At 39.1% G+C, this 23,059-nt stretch overlaps 1 protein-coding gene across 9 annotated transcripts in view; it reads right to left on the bottom strand.

The window, feature by feature from the left end:
* Positions 1-23,059, bottom strand: part of hdac5 (histone deacetylase 5) — a 124,929-nt gene that overhangs the window by 64,019 nt on the left and 37,851 nt on the right. For 5 of the 9 annotated variants that reach the window (XM_061884201.1, XM_061884196.1, XM_061884197.1 and 2 more), the window contains 2 exons: positions 19,165-19,327; positions 7,899-8,886 (listed from right to left, as the gene is read on the bottom strand). In XM_061884201.1, the coding sequence (XP_061740185.1) occupies positions 7,899-8,052 (154 nt within the window). In that variant the 5' untranslated portion in view covers positions 8,053-8,886; positions 19,165-19,327. Of the gene's footprint in view, positions 1-7,898; positions 9,597-19,164; positions 19,328-23,059 lie in introns of those variants that run through there. The other 4 variants (XM_061884203.1, XM_061884199.1, XM_061884202.1 and 1 more) reach the window with 4 other exon arrangements.

The raw sequence follows: 23,059 nt of genomic DNA, 5'->3' as shown, positions 1-23,059 counted from the left end.
AGGCAGGTACACCCTGGACAAGTCGCCACCTCATCGCAGGGCCAACACAGTTAGACAGACAACATTCACACTCACTTTCACACACTAGGGCCATTTTAGTGTTGCTAATCAACCTATCCCCAGCTGCATGTCTTTGGAAGTGGGAGGAAGCCGGAGTACCCGGAGGGAACCCATGCAGTCACGGGGAGAACATGCAAACTCCACACAGAAAGATCCCGAGCCCGGGATTGAACCCCAGACTACTCGGGACCTTCGCATAGTGAGGCAGACGCACTAACCCCTCTGCCACCGTGAATCCCAATGGCTATCAACACATTCCCCCAAAAAATCCTGTTTTACACGAAAACATTCCTATTGAAAATAAATACACAATTTTTACAAGTTCCACATTTCCCAACAAATTCAAATCTCTCCAACTTTTAAAAAAATCAGTACACCTAGACCAACAATTTTCCATAAAACAAATTCCCTTAGATATTGAGAATTAATACTATTTCAACATCCATCCATCCATTTTCTACCGCTTATACATTTCTCAACCAATTCAAATTAATCCAACGCCAAAACCTTCACTTCATTAAGCACAAGCATCTTTCCGACATACCAACAATTCCCACAGTTCCTGAAATTTAATTTTTCCAAATAATTTCTTTTGATCTTGTAAATACTTAATATTTCCATATTTCTAAGCCGATTCAAATTATTCCAACACCAAAATGTTCAGTCAAAGTACAACAGTAAATAATGTTCATAAGGTAAATAAAAAGTAAAAGAGAGTGATGCACTTCGTCTCGAAGTTCAATTAAAACGGTTCAGAAACACATGAGTAGTCTGAAATACACACAAAAAAAGTGTTCTTTGTCTTACGGTTTCTGCTATTCCGTCATTTACACATTCTTAGTGTTGTTGCTTAAGCTGCATGGATGTATTTTGGGAAGCCAATATTCCTCTTTCTTCCCCCTCTTTCTGCCTTGTTCATTCTCTACTGCTTAAGGAAAATAGGTACTATGATGTCAGCCCTGCAAAACAGCAGAGAGAGACACACAGCGAAAAAAAAAAAATAGAAAAGACAGAGCAAGGTAAAAATAGTATAATGGCTGTGTGTGCTTTGGACAAATTAGAAGCCTCGAGCCAGAGAGTAGTCACATGTGTCCTGTTGCCATAGAGACGGAAGGGTGGGCCAGATGTATTATGAGATGGCTGTAGGTCATCCAGAGAGATGCTGTCTAATGTGTTGCATAAAGCTTCATGTCTTTGGCAATGACTGCTTGTTGCACATCATCCGTCGTCACTCAGCACTCACAATGGCATCATGTGTGGTGTGGAAAGGTTGGTTCATAAAAAAAGTCCATACTTTAAAAATAAAATAAATGGTTGTACTTGTATAGCGCTTTTCTACCCCATTTTTAAGGAGCCCAAAGCGCTTTGACAGTATTTCCACATTCACCCATTAATACCCGTTTCAAGAGTATTTATTATTTTCAGCAGAATGCAGCGGAGATAGGCTCAATCGACCCACCGCGACCCCGAAAGGGACAAGCAGTAGGAAATGGATGGATGGATGGAATTTAGGGCATCAATTTTCAGTACCGAGTTACTCAGTAGCATGTGAACATAGGAGAAACTCACAGTTAGAGGTCGGAAATGATCAAACAGTAGCAATGTACGCCATTATCACAGTTTGGTACGTTCTTTGATTTTAAAACTCATGGTTTAGTTAATTTTGGGTACATGAAGGACACATGCAAAATTAACTGTTTAGCTTTTGTGTAAAGCGCTTTAATTATTTTTTTAATAGGTAATTCTCTTATCAACAAAATTCTCAAATAGAAAAACAAAAGAGGCCACTTTGATACATTTTGTGAATTAAAGGATGCTAAAACCAATCCAACATAGGTCATTATATAATAATCAGAATCCACACTGGGAACTTGACTCCGGACAACAACATTTTCTCAAATAAAGATATGCATACCTATCTGAAAAAAACATGTACATATTGACTTTATTTTATAGGGGACAAAGCAAATTACTGTAATATTTAATATTAGATATATAACATACAGTCAAACCTGTATTAGCGGACACATATCTATAGCAACCGCACAAATTTCCCCTGCAGAAAAAAAGTAGTGTTATAAACCTTGTCTATAGCAGCCCTATAATGCTGCCAGCAGCCACTTATTTTGCACCTTGGAATAGTTTTTGTACTCTGTGTAACAGCCACTAATATCAAGATTTGCTAGGTGTTACATGGGGAGTTTTTTTTTTGTTTTTTTTTCCAGATAAACCTGCTATGAATTGAATTGTTTTCTAGTTATGAATTGATTTCTTCAAACGAGCGGGACCAACAGTAGAAAATGAATGGATGGAATAATATTTTCAGGAATTTCATGAATAAGCAATTAACAATGATGCTTGCTTGTGGTAGACGCAAACCTACAAAGGACGTTTGTATACGAGACGCGCAGTGCTGTACATATCACACTTACGTCCGAAAATACATCAAATTAGCCGACGCCAACCAGCACTCTCCCTCATTTATTCTCAAACTTTCAATAAACTACAAATAAGCAGCTATTGACTCTTACTATTTCAACAAATTGTTATTGTTGAGATAGTTTACTAATCCAAGGCTTCAAAGAGCGAATATGTCATGGTTCAAACCACCGCAAAGTCTAGCTAAAAATGGCTCCCAACTTGTGTATTGTGGCCACCTGTCTATAGAAACCACTTTTGCGGTTTCCTTTGATGGGTCGTTTTAGACAGATTTGACTAGAGGAGATTTTATCAATAAAATATGGTTTTCAAGCACTGATGTGTCCTCCCGACTAGAAGTGTACAACAACTGAAAGCCTGACTCACTTTTGATGTGTACCTAGGTACAAACTATCAATGGTACACACCTATCAAACAGTAAAAATAAATCGAATTACTGTACATTCCCAGTTTTTTTTTTTTTTTTAGAAAATACTATGATTGCCTTTGAGGCTTAGTCATTATAGCCGCAAAATCTACTGTAATTAGACCGCTTTAAAGATTAAAGGCATAATAATAACCATTGTCTATGTCCCTTTTTTCAAATCACACTAACAAAGGACAGCTTTGAGGTGTCAGCTCAAGTCCAACAATTTTTCCATATAGAGTACAATCTTACAGGCGTTAGGAGTCCTTGAGCATTCATAAAGTAATTGCAAAAGAGGATTGCAAAGAATTGCAACACACTGCTTTTGACACCCAAGGAAAACATAGTTAAGAACAATTATATTGTCAATACTACATTGGAGCCTCCAAAGTGTAAAGCCCCCAAAGAGAATACATATTCCGGAAAAATCGTGTGAGACGTTGAGCAAGATGTCTGTGTATTTAGTAAGAGTTCACCAAATCGTGTTAGCAATTGAAGCATCAAAAGAATTACCTCTACAAGTGTGTTTTCCTTATTTTTTTGGGCTTAGTGTCAACCTCACAAGTGATCAAGGGTTTGAGGCTCTGTTGGATCATCTCTGTGTGGAGTTTGTGTGCATGGGTTTTCTCAGTGCTGCGGCTTTCACCCATTTTCAAAAAATCATTTGTTAACTTAAGTGCACTGTAGACTTTAAATTGGTAATGTGATGGATGGATGAATACTTGTCTACATGTGTCCTGTGATTGACTGACGACCAGTCTAGGGGGTATCCTGTCTGGCTCTGCGATAGCGCTCAGCGTTCATGTGCGACCGCAATGACGACAAACAGTGTGGAAAATGAGAACAATGACTGATTTCACTTCAGAAGGCTGCAGTGACGTCAAAAAGAAAAGTGTGACATTGACCAAAACAAACTAGTCCAAAACCAGAAATGAAAGTTATTGCAATGCAGAAAAGCGGTGCACACAACTCCTTAGCTCCTCAGTATAACATGGCTAAAGCAACAGGAATTCTGCTTTCCTAAGTATTAAAGTCAAGGACTCCCTTACCAGACACACCTTTTCAGTAGTTACTGCACAAGACTGAGTGAAATGTATGTATACTCTGAGTATATAGCTTGACGGTTACTTTTACTTGAGAGTGGTTAACTTACTTTTACACTTGCATTTAATTTATGAAAATGTACTGACTGTTTTGTTTGCTTTAGTTTATATTAGGGCTGTCAAATTATTATTATTATTTTTAAATGAAATAATCACAGGTTGCAAAATAATTAGGATAAATCATTATTTGCAACTATGTTTGATTTAAGCCAATTGTCACTGTATTTTATCAACAGGAAGATAAATGACATGATATACTGTAGGCCTGCAGATAGGCAGCACCCTTCTGGCAAAAATGTTTTGCTTAGAATTGAGATCACTATTCTGTGGAGCGACACATTCAGAACATCCACAAGGACCATGGCAACCTCTTCCCAATTTGTGCTCATGGACAACTGCACGGTAGAAGTATGCAAAAGAAATGGCTCAAACCAAGTAAGTAATCAAATCAAATCAAATCAACTTTATTTATAAAGCACATTTAGAATTTACCACAGGGGTAGCCCAAGTGCTGTACGATGGGCAGGTTAAAAGATAATACGAGGACCGAGCAAACAACACAACACAAACAGAAAGCTCTGTCACCTCTAAGCTTCAGCCTTGTGTCAGGGACCGTCAGTAGCAGCTGATCGGCTGATCTTAGGGATCGAGTGGGGCAGTAAGGTTGAAGGAGGTCGGAGAGATATGTTGGCGCGAGGTTGTTTAGACATTTAAAAGTAAATAGAAGGAGTTTAAAATTGATTCGATAACGCACAGGGAGCCAGTGAAGGGACGCTAATATAGGGGTGATGTGCTCACGTCTGCGGGTCTGCGTTAGCAGACGAGCAGCAGAGTTCTGCACGAGCTGCAGGCGGGCGAGGGAGGCCTGGCTAATGCCGACATACAGGGCATTGCAGTAGTCTAAACGATTCGAGATAAGGGCTTGAATTAATTTCTCGAGATCATGTCCTGACAGAAGCGGTTTCACTTTCGCTGTTTGGCGTAATTGATAAAAGCTTTTTTAAACGACGCTGCTGATTTGTTTTTCGAATTTAAAATCTGAGTCGAACTTTACCCCCAGGTTTGTGACACAGTCGCTGAGATATGGGGTTAGAGTGCCAAGGTCAACGTTGGGGGAGGGAGAGCGACTTGGACCGAACAACATAACTTCTGTTTTGTCTTCATTTAGACTCAGGAAGTTAGCCGAAAGCCAGGCTTTGATGTCGTGCAGGCAGTCAATGAGACGTTGAACTGTGTTATTTTGTGCCATGGGAAAATAGATCTGGGAATCATCGGCATAAAAATGAAATGCAATACCATAGTTCCTAAAAATAGAACCAAGGGGGAGAAGGTAAAGCGCAAATAGGATTGGGGCAAGGATTGAGCCCTGGGGGACCCCGTGTGGTAGAGGAGCTGTGGAAGACATAAAACTGTCTAAGTAGGCGAATAAGTTGCCTGAAAGCAGTGAGGGAATAGCAGTTTTTTCCTGCACATCTTTTGAAAGTGCCCTGTGATGAGGTGGCGACTTGTCCAGGGTGTACCCTGACTTCCGCCCAAATGTAGCTGAGGTAGGCACCAGCGCCCCCCACAACCCCAAAGGGAATAAGCGGTAGGAAATGGATGGATGGATGGTGTGGCATGATTTTTTTTTCACAAAATGTTCATCTAACTGATTAACTTTAAGAAAACAAAGACCAAACATTTAAATGATCAATTAAGTGGAGTAAGCAGCAGGGACTTAGCTTATTGCAATTATTGTTATCTTTTTTGTCTACTGGAGATTAGTGGGTATAGCATTGCATTGTACTGTACTGTGTTGGGGCTATTAAAATATTTTCTTATTTGTGTGCCTTGTATGGTTTTATCATACTGTACTTTGTGGTGGCGTTTAAGGATTTGTAGTGTTGCCTGCAAAACACACTTACAATGCACCGAAGACTGTTGTCCTTTGGCTTGAATCCAAAATGATGCCACAAAAAGGGTTCATGATCTGGAACTCTTTTTCGTTACGAGTAGGGTAGGTGACTCTCACCATTTACACTGGGGATAGGTATTGTTTACATTTTTCGTTGTGCCGATTTCTGTGAATTAGAGTGTGATGTTCTCTTCGGGGACTCCGGCTTCCTACCACTTCCAAAGACACGCACTTGGGGATAGGTTGATTGGCAACACTAAATTGGCCCTCGTGTGTGAATGTTGTCTGTCTATCTGTGTTGGCCCTGCTATGAGGTGGCAACTTGTCCAGGCTGTACCCCGCCTTCCGCCTGATTGTAGCTGAGATAGGCTCCAGCACCCCCCGTGACCCCGAAAGGGATAAGCGGTAGAAAATGGATGGAAGGATAGTGCAAAATGAGGAACTGTTGCGAATGGTTTGCCATATAGTACTGCGTGGCATGGTTGGTAAAGTGGCCGTGCCGGCAACCTGAGGGTTCCTGGTTTTATCCGCAACTTCTACCACCCTAGTCATGTCCGTTGTGTCCCTGAGCAAGACATTTCCCCCTCGCTCCTGATGGGTCGTGATTAGCGCCTTGCATGGCAGCTCCCGCTATCAATGTGTGTGTGCATGTGTGAATGGGTGAATGTGGAAATAGTGTCAAAGCATTTTGAGTACCTTGAAGGTAGAAAAGCACTATACAAATATAACCCATTTACTACCAGCTTTTTGCTTATGCTACTTCTTTAAATTATTTTAATGATTTTAATGTAATTAAATAAATTAGTACCATACTGCGTTAACATGTTATTTTTGACAGCTCTAGTTTATATTATTTGTAATGTAACATTTTGTTTTAATATTATGAAGAACTTGGATGTTAAACTGTATAATATTCTAAAACTCACTTTCCTTAAGGGCTACGTGTCAGAAGTCTAATCAATGAGTCAACAGTGCAAGGGATTAGAGGCAATGTACGTCTGTCTTGTTCTAAATATACTTAGCTTTTGGCTTCAAGCCCCAAACTCTAACCCTGCTACTTCACCGCACCTTTGTTGAATGTCACTGGCACAACCTCCTACCCCAATAAATCTATATAGATACATCACTAATCATGCACAGTTATGAACCAGCACTTGGGAGTTTGTTTGCAATTTAAATTTTAAAATATTGCATCTGCAGGATTTGTGCCCTTTCTGTCTTGAAAGAAAAAGAAAAAACACAGCTATGGGGCGGCATAGCTCGGTTGGTAGAGTGGCCGTGCCAGCAACTTGAGGGTTGCAGGTTCGATTCCCGCTTCCGCCATCCTTGTCACTGCCGTTGTGTCTTTGGGCAAGACACTTTACCCACCTGCTCCCAGTGCCACCCACACTGGTTTAAATGTAACTTAGATATTGGGTTTCACTATGTAAAGCGCTTTGAGTCACTAGAGAAAAGCGCTATATAAATATAATTCACTTCACTTCAGTAAAATTTGGAAATACAAATAGACTGGATAGTATTGCTAATTCTTTTTATGGTCGAGGCAGCAATATTATTATGCATGTACAGGCGGTAGGAAATGGATGGATGGATGGATATATGTTTAAGGTCTTAATCATAACACCCAAAAATGAAGGCACTTTTGTTGATCATGGTTTAATTAGTGAAATACAATAGCACAAAATGCAGAGGAGCAAATCATTCTACAAAGAGAAATGATTAACTTTAGTGAAAATAGCGGTGTTTTAAGCAAGAGAATGACATGACAACAATTCAGTGGGACAATGGGCTGCAACAGCAGGTCCACTGTGATTTTCTGTCATATACCACAAAACATGTTAGCGGCCTCCTGAGGTCAGCACAAACCCTACAAGCTGTACATACCGGGATACATGTGACAACTTCATGTTCTACATATAAACCTTGAGTTGGATGCTCCATCAGACCTCCAACATACCCCCTGCCCGCCCTGTCTCCTTTCCCAAAGATGACTCACCGGCTGTGGGCATGGCAGTGGTAGAGCCCCTGCTGCTACTCAGGAGCTCCAGAGGCTGTTGGCTGTCTGTGCTGGCAGAGGAAAAACAGGACTCAGTCTCATAAATGGTCTGCAACATGGTGCACAATCCTGACACCGTGGGATGCAACAGCATGCCAAGACGAGAAAAGTGCTCTATTCTGTCACGAAACAGTCAGTTCCTTTTCAAGAATACTGCCATGTATTCAAGAACCGTGGTTTACTCATCTTGTGAAGCTGTGAGTATTCACTTAGAAGCATGTGAAGTTGTTAAAAGTTGATTTTCTTTAAAAGAAAACAAATCTAAATCCATTAAGATCCACAAAGAAATTGGTGTTTTATTCTGGGATTTATGAGGGAAAATCCTTGACCGATTTACTGTTACTGTTTTATCCTGAAACTGTCAGTCGCTCCCAAGATCCTCTTCTTTGATGCAGTATCCAGAAAGTCTTCCCTCCGCTAGGCTGAACAGATCAATCATAATAAAAAGGATGTACTGGAAGATGTACAGCGACGAGACACTGATGGTAACAGACTCAATGGATCAAGGTTGGCTTGTCTCATTTATATTATCTGGCTTCCAGATCCATGCAAATCACTTTGCTGAAGGTGTTATAGTGGCAGATATGTTGTAGGATGTAGTGGCAACTCTTGGGGATCAGAAAGTTTTCCTCTTCTGGTGCGTCCAGTCCAAGTCGAACAAAGCGACAAAAATCAACTGTGAGGAAATGGGCAGAACCCGTACTCACTTTGTAAAACCTTTGTAAAACTTTCCAAAATTTCCACAGTCTGAGAAAGGATGGAAGCGATGGGTTCCATGTGTGCAGTCAGCTTGCATCAGGACGGACGAGCCGAGATCTGCAGCTGCCTCTTCGCCACTTCCCACAGCTAATAACACCACACAAAAACAGATACAAGGAGAAGCTGAATTCCCCTGCATCAAAGGCTCCTCATGCTGTTCTCCTCCTGCCTGATGAGAGGGAGAGGAGGAGAGGAGGAAGATAAGGAGAAGCGAGGACATAAATAGCTTTGGGAGAGCACTCCCCGAGGTTCCATGCTTCCAAAATTAGAATCAAGCGCTGCAAGAACGATAGAGAGAGGGAAATGGAAGCGAGGAGGGCGGGTGAGGAAGCGAGTGACATGAAAAGATAAAAAAAAAACAAGGAAATGTGAGGCTGAAGAAGACGCGCAGTGAGCTAGAATCCTCCCCAGAAAAATGAACAGCCAAGGATCACAAATTATCCTCTTATCCCCAGTTGGAAACTCATTAAAGGGCGGGCTACTGCATCGTTCACCTTCATACACCCACTAGAAATAACTGCCGGTCAGACGGCTAATATTCACTGTCTGACAGTCATTGGCGTGCGTGTTTGTGCATACGTAAGTCATTCTGTGACGCTCTATGTTGATTGAAAGACGGGGGGTGGGGGGGAGAGAGAGAGAGAGAGAGAGAGAGAGAGAGAGAGAGAGAGAGAGAGAGAGAGAGAAGCTGAAAGTAGTAGAGAGGAATTTAAGACGGATAAACAAACTGCTTTTCTCATTTGATGAGCAAAAAGGGAAACACCTTCATCCATTTGAGTCTTCCCTCAAGCTTTCACCTGATGAAGAGTAGAGAAAAGAGACACCACTAACATGGGAGATGGGGGAGTGATGGAGGGACTAAAGATGAAAATAGCATGCTTGAGAGAAGGAGGAGTTCCAGATATAAATAGACAGACAGAGAGAAAGAGAGAGAGAGAGCGAGACAGAGAGCAAGCAAGAAAAAGAGAGATAAGCCTTGAGCAGTGGGTGGCAAGGGGAGGGTGGTGTACACAATTGCTATGTTTTTGAACTCCACTTCCCAGAATTCATCCATCTAAATTTGTCAGTTTTTTGGGTGGCTGTGGCAGGTTACATTTACGCCATAAGAAGGCGATACAGAGAATCAGAGTTCGCTGAAGTAGACATTTTGTTGGACATGTGTTTGGCATAACAGCGTTATTCTTTACAAAATTTGTAACTCCGACAAAAGAAAACAAACGTCCACAGCAGAGGACGCTGGTTTTCAGGAGGATATTTAGATATGACAAGCACTGGACAGCCACTAACACACACGAAAAGTATTAATTTCAGCAATTTGTTTCTACTTGATAAAAGGAGGGTGAAAAATGTCTTCAATAAAACATTTTTTAGACTTTTTACACCACTGCAGCGCCATGCAGCGGGCTCATTCCAAAGCAAGATACCAACATAAAACTTAATTCTAAGCTTTACCAGAACTACTGCAGGAGGGCAACACTTAAAAATTGCTACCTCCATTCACACTATTTTCGAAATGATGACAAATTGTGCTGCATTGTCAGAGGTGCTTCCTCCTCACTCTCCTCGTTCCCCAGCCAGCCTTCTTGCAACTGCCCTGGTTCTCACGGCCAACACCACTGGGGAGGCTTGCAGAAGGAGCAATAGCATTGATTAATTGACGTTTGTTTTGACCCGTCTTTAGCATTTGTATAGATGTTTTAACAACTAAATAAGCGTACCATGTGTTTGACTTGATGGATGATTTTTAGTCCATCCACTTCTATCAAGAAATTCTAAGAAACAGTTTTTCCAGAACCTCCTAGGAAGATCATCAGAGAAACCGTTGTGAATTTCTTTAAAGCAGAACAAGACAATGAGGATTCCTCATTGAGGAATCTAATAATTCCCCACAAGATCACAATCTATTTGTTTTGGTTGTAGTTTGCAGGGGAAAGCATTAATCAAAAACAAAAATGCATTATATGATCGTGATCGATCATCGTGACAAATTTCAGGTCGATCTTAGTGATTAGCTCTTGGCATAGTAACTCGATCAAACATGGCGGAAATGTCAATGACAACTGTCAATCAGAGTCAACTTTCTTTTACCGCTGCACTTCCAGTTAAAAGGAACCACGAAAGTAAACAGAATCATAGATATAAACTGAATGGCCGAACTTGGAACTAAACTCGCAGCTGGGGACAGCGAAATAAAGACTTTGAGCCTGATTGACTAAGACCCAAAATCCAATCCAAAATGGTGTGCACGTAAGACCTACAGCCATCTCATAACACTGTGTGTGCAACTGACAAGTTGTGCAGACCACCTCATTTGAATGAGGAATTTGCTTGCAAACGGGGCTTTTACCGTGTGTGCAATGTGTTGAACCAGCAGCACACATCTATAATCTGGAACACCTTTTCTGAATCGCAACCCGGACAACGGAAACATATGCACACTTGTCACTTAATTCTGTGCGCCTGGAATGACTCAAACACAAGAAAATGCAAAGTGAAAGACATCTTTTCATATTGGAGATACAGTATGTTACAGTAATATAGTTCCTAAATAAAAAAAATTCTAACATAAAAAAAATGCCAGCAAACACCAAAACGCATCAATTTGAATTCATTTTAATCGGCTCATTAGTTATCCGGCAAATATTAAATTCCATCAATTCATCCATTTTCTACAGCTTATTCCTTTTGGAGTCGCGGGGGGCGCTGGTGCCTATCTCAGCTACAATCGGGCGGAAGGTGGCGTACACCCTAGACAAGTCGCCACCTCATCGCAGGGCCGACCTATCCCCAGGTGCATGTCTTTGGAAGTGGGAGGAAGCCGGATTATTAAATTATTAAAAGGAAATTATTGACTAGTCGAGGTGTCTAATATATTTTTTTTCTGACCGTCCTAAATGTTGACACGCACACGTAGAAAGTAGGATTCTCGTCTGTCTGTGCAGTCGAAGCACTAGTCCTGCAGATGTGTGTCGAACTGTCAGTTTGCACAACCTCCTGACACGTGCTAAATAAAATGCAAATTAGTGCTTGCAAAAAGTGTTGCATGCTGAATAATTGTATTCACTTTTTCTCCTCCCAGTATTGTGGCCGTTTTGATGATCAGCATATATTTTGCATATTAATGAAAACAGAGACGCAAAATGGATTGGTCGCCTTATTATGCTCACTTAAGAAACGCAATCCACTTTGCACACGTTAAGTAGATCAGTCTTGTGTGTGCTGTCAGGTTTGCATATGTATTAGTACACGCAAACATTTAGTAAATCAGGCCCTTGGAATTATCCTTTGAATATTAACCTAAGATTAACTCAGCTTTGATTTCGTGTCTGTGGTCTGGGTGAAACATAAACTTGTTTTGTCATTTGAAAAAGTACCACCCAAGAGATTGCATGGAACACGTAAATGCTACAGTTGTCAGCAAATGTAGTAGCATATTAGTAGTTTAGCTGCTACTACAGCACCAATATTTTAACATGAAAACTAGATAATTTGTACTGTTATTAAAGATGATGCACATTTGCAAGAAGCAATGATGTCAACAGCATATGTAGCATCATAATCTGATAATTATTTAGATACCAGCATGGGATTACCTCACCTTTTCACTACTGCTGCCGCAATTAGTGGACTTTGTCAACTGAGAGGGATCCAGTTAGGAACAGGAAATTTCCAGGAAGATTCAAAAGAGTCAAAGGGGATTAAAAATACAACTATTAAGGCATGTAAAATGTTCACCAAAACGCAGAAATCTGCGTTTTTAAAAATGTATTTTTGAGTCAGAATATTATTTGAAATATCAACAAAAATACAATCTACACAAAATGTGTTGAACCCTCGCCTCAGCCGCAGGTACTCGCTGTTCTTCTTGCCTAACCGCCGCACTGAGTTGCTGGACGGGGAGACGAAAAACAGCAACAAAACAAGCTCGCCAGTTAGCTCCTCTTTTGGTTAGCTTACTTGTTGTCACCTTTGTTTGCTCTCCGAGCCACAACACACAACATCCACTTTACTGCGACTCCTATTTGGATGATTACCACAGTTAGTTACGAACAAGTTGTAGATCTAGACTAGTATACACAAAGCAACTACTTTACACTATCCAAAAACTGGAACTGTCACTAATGTACAGTATACGTTAGTACCCAAATAAGGAGCCTTTGTAACGGATAAGATGTTTTTAATATTATTGTATTATAATTAATGTATACGCAAAATTATGAATCGAGATGAACACAGTATATCTATATCCCTTTCTTCATATATAGTGGAAGCCATTTAGGTCCACATCTCTTCGGATTGGCTGACTCACATTACGTATGCAGTTGTTGACATAGCCAAAAACAGCCAATGTTCGCACATTTACTTGGTACTTTCAACATGGACAAAGGGAGAATTTTTTAATCTACTTACCTTGTATATGCACAAATCTTTCCTTTGGTGGAAAACAATCTAAAGATATTTTTTTTAAATGAATGTATTTTAATAATTGTTGTTATGTTTAAATTTATACAAGGAGACAAGATTGTCTGGAAAAGCTAAGAGAAAGGGCTGTAGCTTACAAATATCCACAGACATAATTCCAAATGTTTGTTTTTGTTATCTGATGACGACATGCATGTATATAGACAATGCAAAAGCCTGTTTACGTTCAAGAAAAGTATTTTAGTGTGGTGCACCTGGGAAATGCCATCAAGCATCATCATGTACGCATAATTTTCCAGCAAAAGCTGCACTGCGCACTTTGCTGTCAGTGTGGGTATTATTAATTGAAACTACCGGCTGCTATTTATAGTATTTGTTTGTTCCATTCAGCACTTCATTCCAAAGTGGAACTGTGCCTCTTGAATTTAAGGAAGGTTAACAGAATGATGATAATCATGAGATAAATGGTTATGACTCCTTTGGTTTTAGTTAAGGCTGCTTTAAGGACAGTTTCCTTTCCAGGAACGAAAATCTCATTAAATCATTTTCATTAAATCATCACCTTTATTCCACCGCCTCCTCACCCTAATCATCCGCACCTCCTGTGCAAACAGCTCTGTTGGGCAGTCTTAGGTACAGTATGCCCTAATATGACTCACAGGCAGAGACTGAATGCAAAGAAACAGAAAAAAAGATACTGAAAACATTATTCATTTATCCAGAATTATGATAATTTAGTGGACTTTTCAAGCATCCTTTTAATTGACTCAGCAAAAAAAAAAGAGTGAGAAACACCAGGGACAAAGCAACATGTCTGACATCTCAGTGGACCCACATACAAAACACAAAACACATCTGCTGAAGGTGTGTATACTGCAGTAGCTCAGTGGATGACTCATCTCTGCGTTTCTATTTGAGGCGCATCAACCACTGGAGTCACACTGTGTGTGTGTGTGTGTGTGTGTGTGTGTGTGTGTGTGTGTGTTGGTGTGTGTGTGTGTGTGTGTGCCATATCTGTACCCATGACAACCAAATTACAGTCTGACAACTGACATGTCTCAGTCTAAGAGGGTCTGAAGAGGCCTTGGAGGCACCTTGGCAACTTAATTATTCTGATAATTTTATACTGCATGATGTAGACTTTCAACATGGTAAAACACACACTACATGCACACACAACTACAGCTCTGATAGGACACACCTCTGTGCTCAGTGGTTTTGTACATCACATTTAGATCTTGCAGTGAAACACGTTTACGCTGACAAGCGTTGACTGGCTGACTAACCTAAACCAAAACTTGTGACTTTGGCCAGAGACATTAGGAGAATGATAAAGTAGTGAAGCTACAACAGTTTGTTTACATAGTTTTCCCTATTTTTGTTGAGATTCTTCCACTTTTATACATCAACTCAGGAGTGTTGAGAGTTGTTATGCTTTAAGTTGCAAGCAAATGTTTGAGTTAGGCATACAAACATTCCTGCCATTAGTTGGGATAGCAAATGTCACAGTAAACCCCGTAAGAGCCGCCAAAAATATCCGGTCTTACTTGCTAGCATTATCTTATAGCTAGGGATTGACATAACTTGTTTTTTCCAAGCATAACAAGGAAGTGAGTATGATGGGAAACAATGAAGGTATATAAATAAACATTTACAGAATATTTATGTGTAAATAACAAATTTTGCAACGTATATATATCTGCAGATGATGGTACAGTGCGGCTAAAAAATTGTGGAAAAATATTTTTTCCCCTAAAATTTTGTGGGTGCTGTTTATATACCGGTGCGCTCTATTGTCCGGCAAATACACTATTCTTTTAATTAAAAAAATAAATCATCAAAAACAAGACAAAGAGTGTAGCCATCTTGGTGAAGCAGTTGGAGTGTACCATTGCAAGTAAGTACCATACTGAAGTAAGAGGAGTTCATAACGCCAGTCAAGACGTTAAATTAATATCTAAACGGCAAACATTTACCCATTAAAATATGGAGAAGCTGGTGATGATGTGTTTGACGGAGAAGCAGCTGGAAGGAAATTACATAGAAGTCCACTCTTCAAGGCAAATGCTTTACATAACCTCATAAATACTACATAACCTCATAAAACATACTGTAGTTGTTTATAGCACATTTAATTGTAATGTTTTCTCATACAATATTTCTTCCCTAAAATATGTGTTTTTCATTTTAAAGACATGTTACTGAGATAGGCGCCAGCACCCCCCGCAACCCCAAAATGGAACAAGCGGTAGAAAATGGATGGATGGATGTTAAAATTGTGCTTTTTGGTGGGGGGAGCAAGCATTGATTAAATTGATTTCATATGGCGATGTTCATTTGAGATACAAGTGTTTTGAATTAAGAATTCTGTTAAAGAACTATATGTACTACTATATATTTAAGACTCTTACCTAACAGAGTTGATGCGGTAACTTTGTTGTATGCTTTGACTACCATGACAAAGCTTTCACACACGTGTAATGTAAAAAAAAAATGTTTTTAAATGGGTGCATTTGGTTAGATACTGTGGTAGGATCTAGGTTAATACTTCCATTAATGTTTTGTAATTTATTTTAGCATAAATTCACTGTGTGCATGTTTTAATGCAGTCGACAGCAGTTTTGTTGATGTCTTTTTACGTTGTTTAGTGATAATGATGAAATTGATTGAAAACTAACAAAATGTATCATTTATAGAAATAACCCCTTATGGTCTTAAATTTTATGCGGACAAACATGAGCAAATCTGCATGTCGACGTCGACTTTAGCGGCCACGTTTTGGTAATAATACGGTGGAATTGATGAGTTGTTCGACATAGACAGGAACGACTTTAACGGGTTTAAATTAAGCCCAACAATATCACAACAGGACAGGAACTTTTCACAGATTAACTATTATATTAAAATAAGTTGAAAAATGTATCTGCGAAGAAAAGTGTCGATAGTATTGATGTTGCATTCACCTTCATCCCAGTGATTGAAGGCAGAATCACGTGGCATCAAGCAACTAATGTAACAAACATAGACAACAACCAAGCAGACACACTTATTAAGTGGTCCAAACATCATTAATGTACATACTGTATACGACTTTAATTAAAGGGAAACTGCACTTTTTTTGGGAATTTTGCCTATCATTCAAAATCCCTATATAAGACAACACACTTTTTTTTTTTGCATTCTAAGTATTACAAACCCCGTTTCCATATGAGTTGGGAAATTGTGTTATATGTAAATATAAACGGAATACAATGATTTGCAAATCCTTTTCAACCCATATTCAATTGAATGCACTACAAACACAAGATATTGGATGTTCAAATTCATAAACTTTGGGTTTTTTTTGCAAATAATAATTAACTTAGAATTTTTTGGCTGCAACACGTGACAAATTAGTTGGGAAAGGGCATGTTCACCACTGTGTTACATCACATTTTCTTTTAACAACACTCAATAAACGTTTGGGAACTGAGGAAACTAATTGCTGAAGCTTTGAAAGTGGAATTCTTTACTATTCTTGCTTGATGTTGTTCAACAGTCCGGGGTCTTGTTGTCGTATTTTACGCTTCATAATGCGCCACATATTTTCGACGGGAGACAGGTCTGGACTGCAGGCGGGCCAGGAAAGGACCCACACTCTTTTACTACGAAGCCACGCTGTTGTAACACATGGCTTGGCATTGTTTTTATGAAATAAGCAGGGGCGTCCATGATAACGTTGCTCCAAAACCTGTATGGACCTTTCAGCATTAATGATGCCTTCACAGATGTGTAAGTTACCCATGCCTTGGCCACTAATGCACCTCCATACCATCACAGATGCTGGCTTTTTAACTTTGAGCCTATAACAATCTGAATGGTTATTTTCCTCTTTGTTCCGGAGGATACCATGCCCACAGTTTCCAAATATAATTTAAAATGTGGACTCGCCAGACCACAGAACACTTTTCCACTTTGCATCAGTCCATCTTAGATGAGCTCGAGCCCAGCGAAGCCGGCGGCGTTACCGGGTTTTGTTGATAAATGGCTTTTGCTTTGCATAGTAGAGTTTTAACTTGCACTTACAGATGTAGCGACCAACTGTAGTTACTGACAGTGATTTTATGAAGTGTTCCTGAGCCTATGTGGTGAAATCCTTTACACACTGATGTCGGTTTTTGATGCAGTACCGCCCGAGGGATCAAATGTCCGTAATATCATCGCTTACGTGCAGTGAGTTCTCCAGATTCTCTGAACCTTTTGATGATTTTTACGGACCGTAAATGGTAAAATCCCTAAATTCCTTGCAATAGCTCTTTGAGAGATGTTGTTCTAAAACTGTTCGACAATTTGCTTACAAATCGGTGACCCTCGCCCCATCCTTGTTTGTGAATTACTTAGCATTTTATGGAAGCTGCTTTTATACCCAATCATGGCACCCTCCTGTTCCCAATTAGCCTGCACACCTGTGGGATGTTCCAAATAAGTGTTTGATGAGAATTCATCAACTTTATCAGTATTTATTGCCACCTTTCCCAACTTTATTGTCACGTGTTGCTGGCATCAAATTCTAAAGTTAATGATTATTTGCACAAAAAAAAATCTTTATCAGTTGGAACATCAAATATGTTGTCTTTGTAGCATATTCAACTGAATATGGGTTGAAAATGATTTATAAATCATTGTATTCTGTTTATATTTATATCTAACACAATTTGCTAACTCATGTGGAAACGGGATTTGTAAAATACGGCAAGTATGAGGTGGCTAACAATGCAGCTGCTGGGAGTACTCTATAGTGCCCGTTAAGCCCTCTAAAAAGACATCCAAAAACAGCCAACAATACTCAATTTACATCTCCTGACCTGAATACAGCTAAGTCTTAGCGATATTGTTATTATAAGCGCTAACGCCAAGGAACTATTTTGAGCAACGCTGTGATCTCAGAGGTACAGTAACTAGCTTATGCAGCTATTGACGTACTGTTATACTGTAAATCATGTCTCTCAATTGTATAGTGGAAGGGTGTTGCTATAAACCGGCAAGTATACAACTTTGACATTCAACTTTTACCCGGAGATGGCGAGAAAGACAGTCTGATCTATACTTAAAATGATGCTCGTTTTGTTTTTTTATTACCAACATTAGGATTATGATTATTTCTTCATTCTAACGGGTCAGTCGCCATCCCAGTGAGAGCCGACATTTTAAAGTAAGTGATTGTTTTATGTTTGTAGTTTCTATTTCTTGTTTAGCAATACTGCTACTTGTTGGATCTGCTTATCACTCAGATTCTAAAGCTCATCCTCTGTATATTTGAGCTCAAAAGTATTAGGTTTAGGATCAACCTTTTTACAAAAGTTGTTGTTGTTGTCTCTCATAAAGTCTGTCATGAATAGTAGTAGTTAGAATAGAACGCTTTATTGTCATCAAACATCAGAATACGACCAAATAGCGTACGTAGTGATGTGTCTGTCAAATTAATGTGCTTCCGTATACTTAAAATGACCAAAATACATAAATAATACATGATATTGGGAAATGGGAAAGTTAATACATTACATATATACTAACAGCATGCATATAAAATGTTGATTGACGTTTTTAGGATAAAGATTGTAAATGTCAACAAAAATTCCAAAATAAAGTGCTCATACAATAACAATGTCACTACAGTTTGGATATTATACAGGTTACAGAACGTAATTTAAGTATTGTTGAAATGATTTTGATTTAGTGGTAGAATTGATTGCTCCCATTAGCTGCGTTGCTAACAACCAAAAACAAGCCGATTTCTATATATTAAAAAGCTTAAAAAAAATAAAAAATAAAACTTTTGTCTTCTTATCTCTCATAATGATTGTGAACAATAAACAAAATTCCCCCCCAAAAAGTGCAGTTTCCCTTTAAGGGCACAGCCAAAAAAAATAGACAACAACACCCAAGTTCTTAGTGAAGACTACTTTCTGAATGCAAACAAGTTTGTTACATACCGTAACTGCTAATAGATTATGTGTGAAATAAACATTGATCAATGGAATCTTACCTGCGGTGTGTGATGAATTCATGGAGGCGGAATCAAGCCTCCACACTTCTGTCTTTCAAGCGCGTGTGTGTTAAAGAGGGTCCTCTGAGTCAGCCATGTGTTGGAGGACAGATGATGGACAGGCAAAAGGATGAATTAAACCACTTCCTTAGTGTCAGCTTTTCTGAAAGAGAGAACATTGAGATGTCACTTATATACAGCAGTCCTATAACTTGGATTTGAACAAATGTGACAGTGATAAACCTTTATTAGTTCTTTAAAAATTGGGGGTTTATAGTGCTCATCTTACAAAGTCATATCGAAACTGACTGATTTTCTTGAACTTCCAAAAAAAAAAACGTTTTAGTTGCAGCGATACAATGTATCAAGGTCCTCGTCAATTAGTTCATCCACCCTTGTAGTTATGAATTTCTATTTTGAATTGTTAATAAATTAGCTTTTTTAAATTGCTCCTTTATAACCACAATATTGCAGTACAGACATTTAATAGTGTCTCAAATATTTAGTTGAAACATTGTATGTTAATATTTAATAAATCCAATCATATTATTGCATTTTCACATCAATGAACCTCAATATCTCTGTTTTGGAACCATCAACCTCTGGGTTACTTGACTCCTAAGTACTCTGGTGCCACCTACTGGCTTAGTGATTTCAGCAACTGCTAATTGAGAGAATGCAAAAGAGACAATCAGACAGAAATCAGTAACAGAACTTATTAGTATTTGTCACAATTTCACGTAAACTACTGCACAGTACCTCTTTTTTGTAAGTGAAGTCTACATGTCACAAGTCAGACTCAAGTTAATTAGCTGTAATGTGATTTGGATGAATAGCAACAAGCTTGTGAGCTTTAATCAGTGACAGTTATTTTATTGCATCACTTTAAGAACTGTACTTTGCAAATTTATGCCAAACACAGTTATAGATCTAATTTGCAGGTGTACCATATATTGAGGCCATATAACCATATTAAAGTGGAAGCTGTGGAGGAAGACACCCCTCAGGTTGGCTGACTTTGACACGCGCAGTTGTCGACCTCACAGAAAATAGCCATTTCGGTTACATTTCCTCAAGAAAATGGGTGATAAAGGATAAAAGGATAATGAAGGATTTTTGAAGCTCTGGCAGTTTGTTGACATTGTTTTTTCCTAATTGTGTTAAATTCAAATTGATGTATTTTAGGGCAAAGTGATAATGCAAATAAAATGATCATGACTAATTTTGTTTTAACTTCATATCATCCGATCTCGATTAATATCACGATGTTTTATATTGTATCCAACGTGCCAATTTTAAAGCAGTGCTACTAAAAACTAAAACTAGAATTGTTTTCAAACTTTTATTAGCACACTGCTTTCCTTTCTTCTTTATTATAGCACTTTTTTCTAATGACTCAAAGCGCTTTACATAGTGAAACCCATTATCCAAGTTACATTTAAAGGGACCAAGTGGGTAAAGTGTCTTGCCCAAGGACACAACGAATGTGACTAGGATGGTGAAAGCGGGGATCGAACCTGGAACCCTCAAGTTACTGGTACAACTTCTCTACCAACCGAGCCACGCCGTAAATAAAGCAAACCAAATAATATAAATATTATTTATTTAAAACTTTTACTCAAAACTAAAATAATACAATACATACATACATACATAGAACAAATAATTATTAAAAAAAAAAACATCAGTGAACTACTTTACAGTCCTGTGTGCAGGGATGCAAGACCCAAAATAAACAAATTGCCCCGTCAAGGTAAATGAAGACATTTTAAACTGTAAACATAATCATTCTTAAATTATGATGCTACAAAACCCAAAACCAGTGAAGTTGGCAAGTTGTGTAAATTGTAAATAAAAACAGAATACAATGATTTGCATATCATTTTCAACTTACTCTGTATATTCAATTGAATAGACTGCAAAGACAAGGTACTTAACGTTCAAATTGGTAAACTTTGTTATTTTTTGCAAATACTAGCTCATTTGGAATTTGATACCTGCAACATGTTTCAAAAAAGCTGGCACAAGGGGCAAAAAATACTGCGAAAGTTGAATGCTCATCAAACACTTATTTGGAACATCCCACAGGTGAACAGGCTAATTGGGAACAGGTGGGTGCCATGGTTGGTTATAAAAGCAGCTTCCATGGAATGCTCGGTCATTCACAAACAAGGGTGGGGCGAGGGTCACCACTTTGTGAACAAATGCGTGAGCAAATTGTTGAACAATTTAAGAACAACATTTCTCAATTAGCTATTGCAAGGAATTTAGGGATTGTACAATCTGTAATATTATCAAAAGGTTCAGAGAATCTGGAGAAATCTTTGCACGAAAGCGGCAAGGCCCGTGACCTTCGATCCCTCAGGCAGTACTGCATCAGCATGTAAAGGATGTCACCACATGGGCTCAGGAACACTTCAGAAATCATTGTCAGTAACTACAGTTTGTCGCTCCATCTGTAGGTGAAAGTTAAATATCTACTGTGCAGCTCGAAAACCATTTATTTATTTGAATTAGGACAATGCATATTCATCAACATAGTGCAACAATGTAAATATGTACAAATCAACAACACCCAGAAAAGCCACCGGCTCATCCAAAATGGTCTGATGCAAAGTGGGAAAGTGTTCTGTGGTCTGACGAGTCCTCATTTCAACTTGTTTTTGGATGGTAGAAGACTTGAAGAGTTCAGCATAAACAAGGTCGACTTCAGCCTGTAAATCTTACAGCAGTACTAAGTAACTTGTCAACATTCATAAAATATTTTCATAAATTTTGTGATAATACATCGACTTACAACTAATTAAATAACACTTCTGACATAGCCTGAGGGGGTCCTGTATCGCTTTTAATGGCACTTTGCGATATTGAGAAGAGTGGCAGCAACCCTGGCACACAAAAAAACTACAAATGTGCGGCCTTGCTTTACGGCATACGTCACTCTCCCTTTCCCCATTTGTTAAAAAGACAGAAGTCGATGCGTACGCCTGCGTGCCGCCAGAAAACAAGAAAAAGAAGAACGCTTACGTGCAATTACTGCTATCATTGCAGAAGCTTCAAAACAACCAAAGAAATGAAAAGTTTTGCCTGTGAAGACCCTGATAAAAGGACAGTCAGGATCAACATTGCCTCAGCTTTCACTCGCTGGGGTAAGCTCAAAGTGGAGGAATTTCAGATCAATGCTGCCTTGGCTGTGTTCTGCTGGACTAGTAAGTGACTTAAATAAATTAAATGATAAATGGGTTGTACTTGTATAGCGCTTTTCTACCTTCTACGTACTCAAAACGCTTTGACACTACTTCCACATTTACCCATTCACACACATATTCACACACTGATGGAGGGAGCTATCATGCAAGGCGTTAACCAGTACCCATCAGGAGCAAGGGTGAAGTGTCTTGTTCAGGACACAACGGATGTGACGAGGTTGGTACTAGGTGGGGATTGAACCAGGGACCCTCGGGTTGCGCACGGCCACTCTAACACTGCGCCACGCCGCAGCATGGTGGTTTCACTACTACTTCCTTGGGAAAAAAAAATCACCCACCAGTCATTCTTTGCTTGGGCCCTGCATCTGCCCCAATACATTCTTGGTAGTGCGTCATGTTTACAGCGAAATCCAAGATAATTTATTGATAGTGCTCGTTATTTAACATCAGCATAGCCATTAGAGACTTAATATTTGTGCTTTATATTACTGTATTTGACTATATACGCTAGTCATCTAGGGAAATGTGGTCTTCTTCGGGCAAAATAATACAGCTTTGATCCAACGGCGCCGCCAAAAACCAACCAAAACTGAAAGTTCTTAAAACTTGTTGGTCATTCCCTCTTGTAAATCTCACTCAACTAATACACCATCATTTACTATGATACACTACTGGCTGTGTAGTTA

Source organism: Nerophis ophidion, linkage group LG23 (assembly GCF_033978795.1).
Source record: "Nerophis ophidion isolate RoL-2023_Sa linkage group LG23, RoL_Noph_v1.0, whole genome shotgun sequence".
Lineage (NCBI taxonomy): Eukaryota > Metazoa > Chordata > Actinopteri > Syngnathiformes > Syngnathidae > Nerophis > Nerophis ophidion.
The sequence above is the reverse complement of the archived record's forward strand: the minus strand, read 5'-3'. Positions and strand labels throughout refer to the sequence as shown.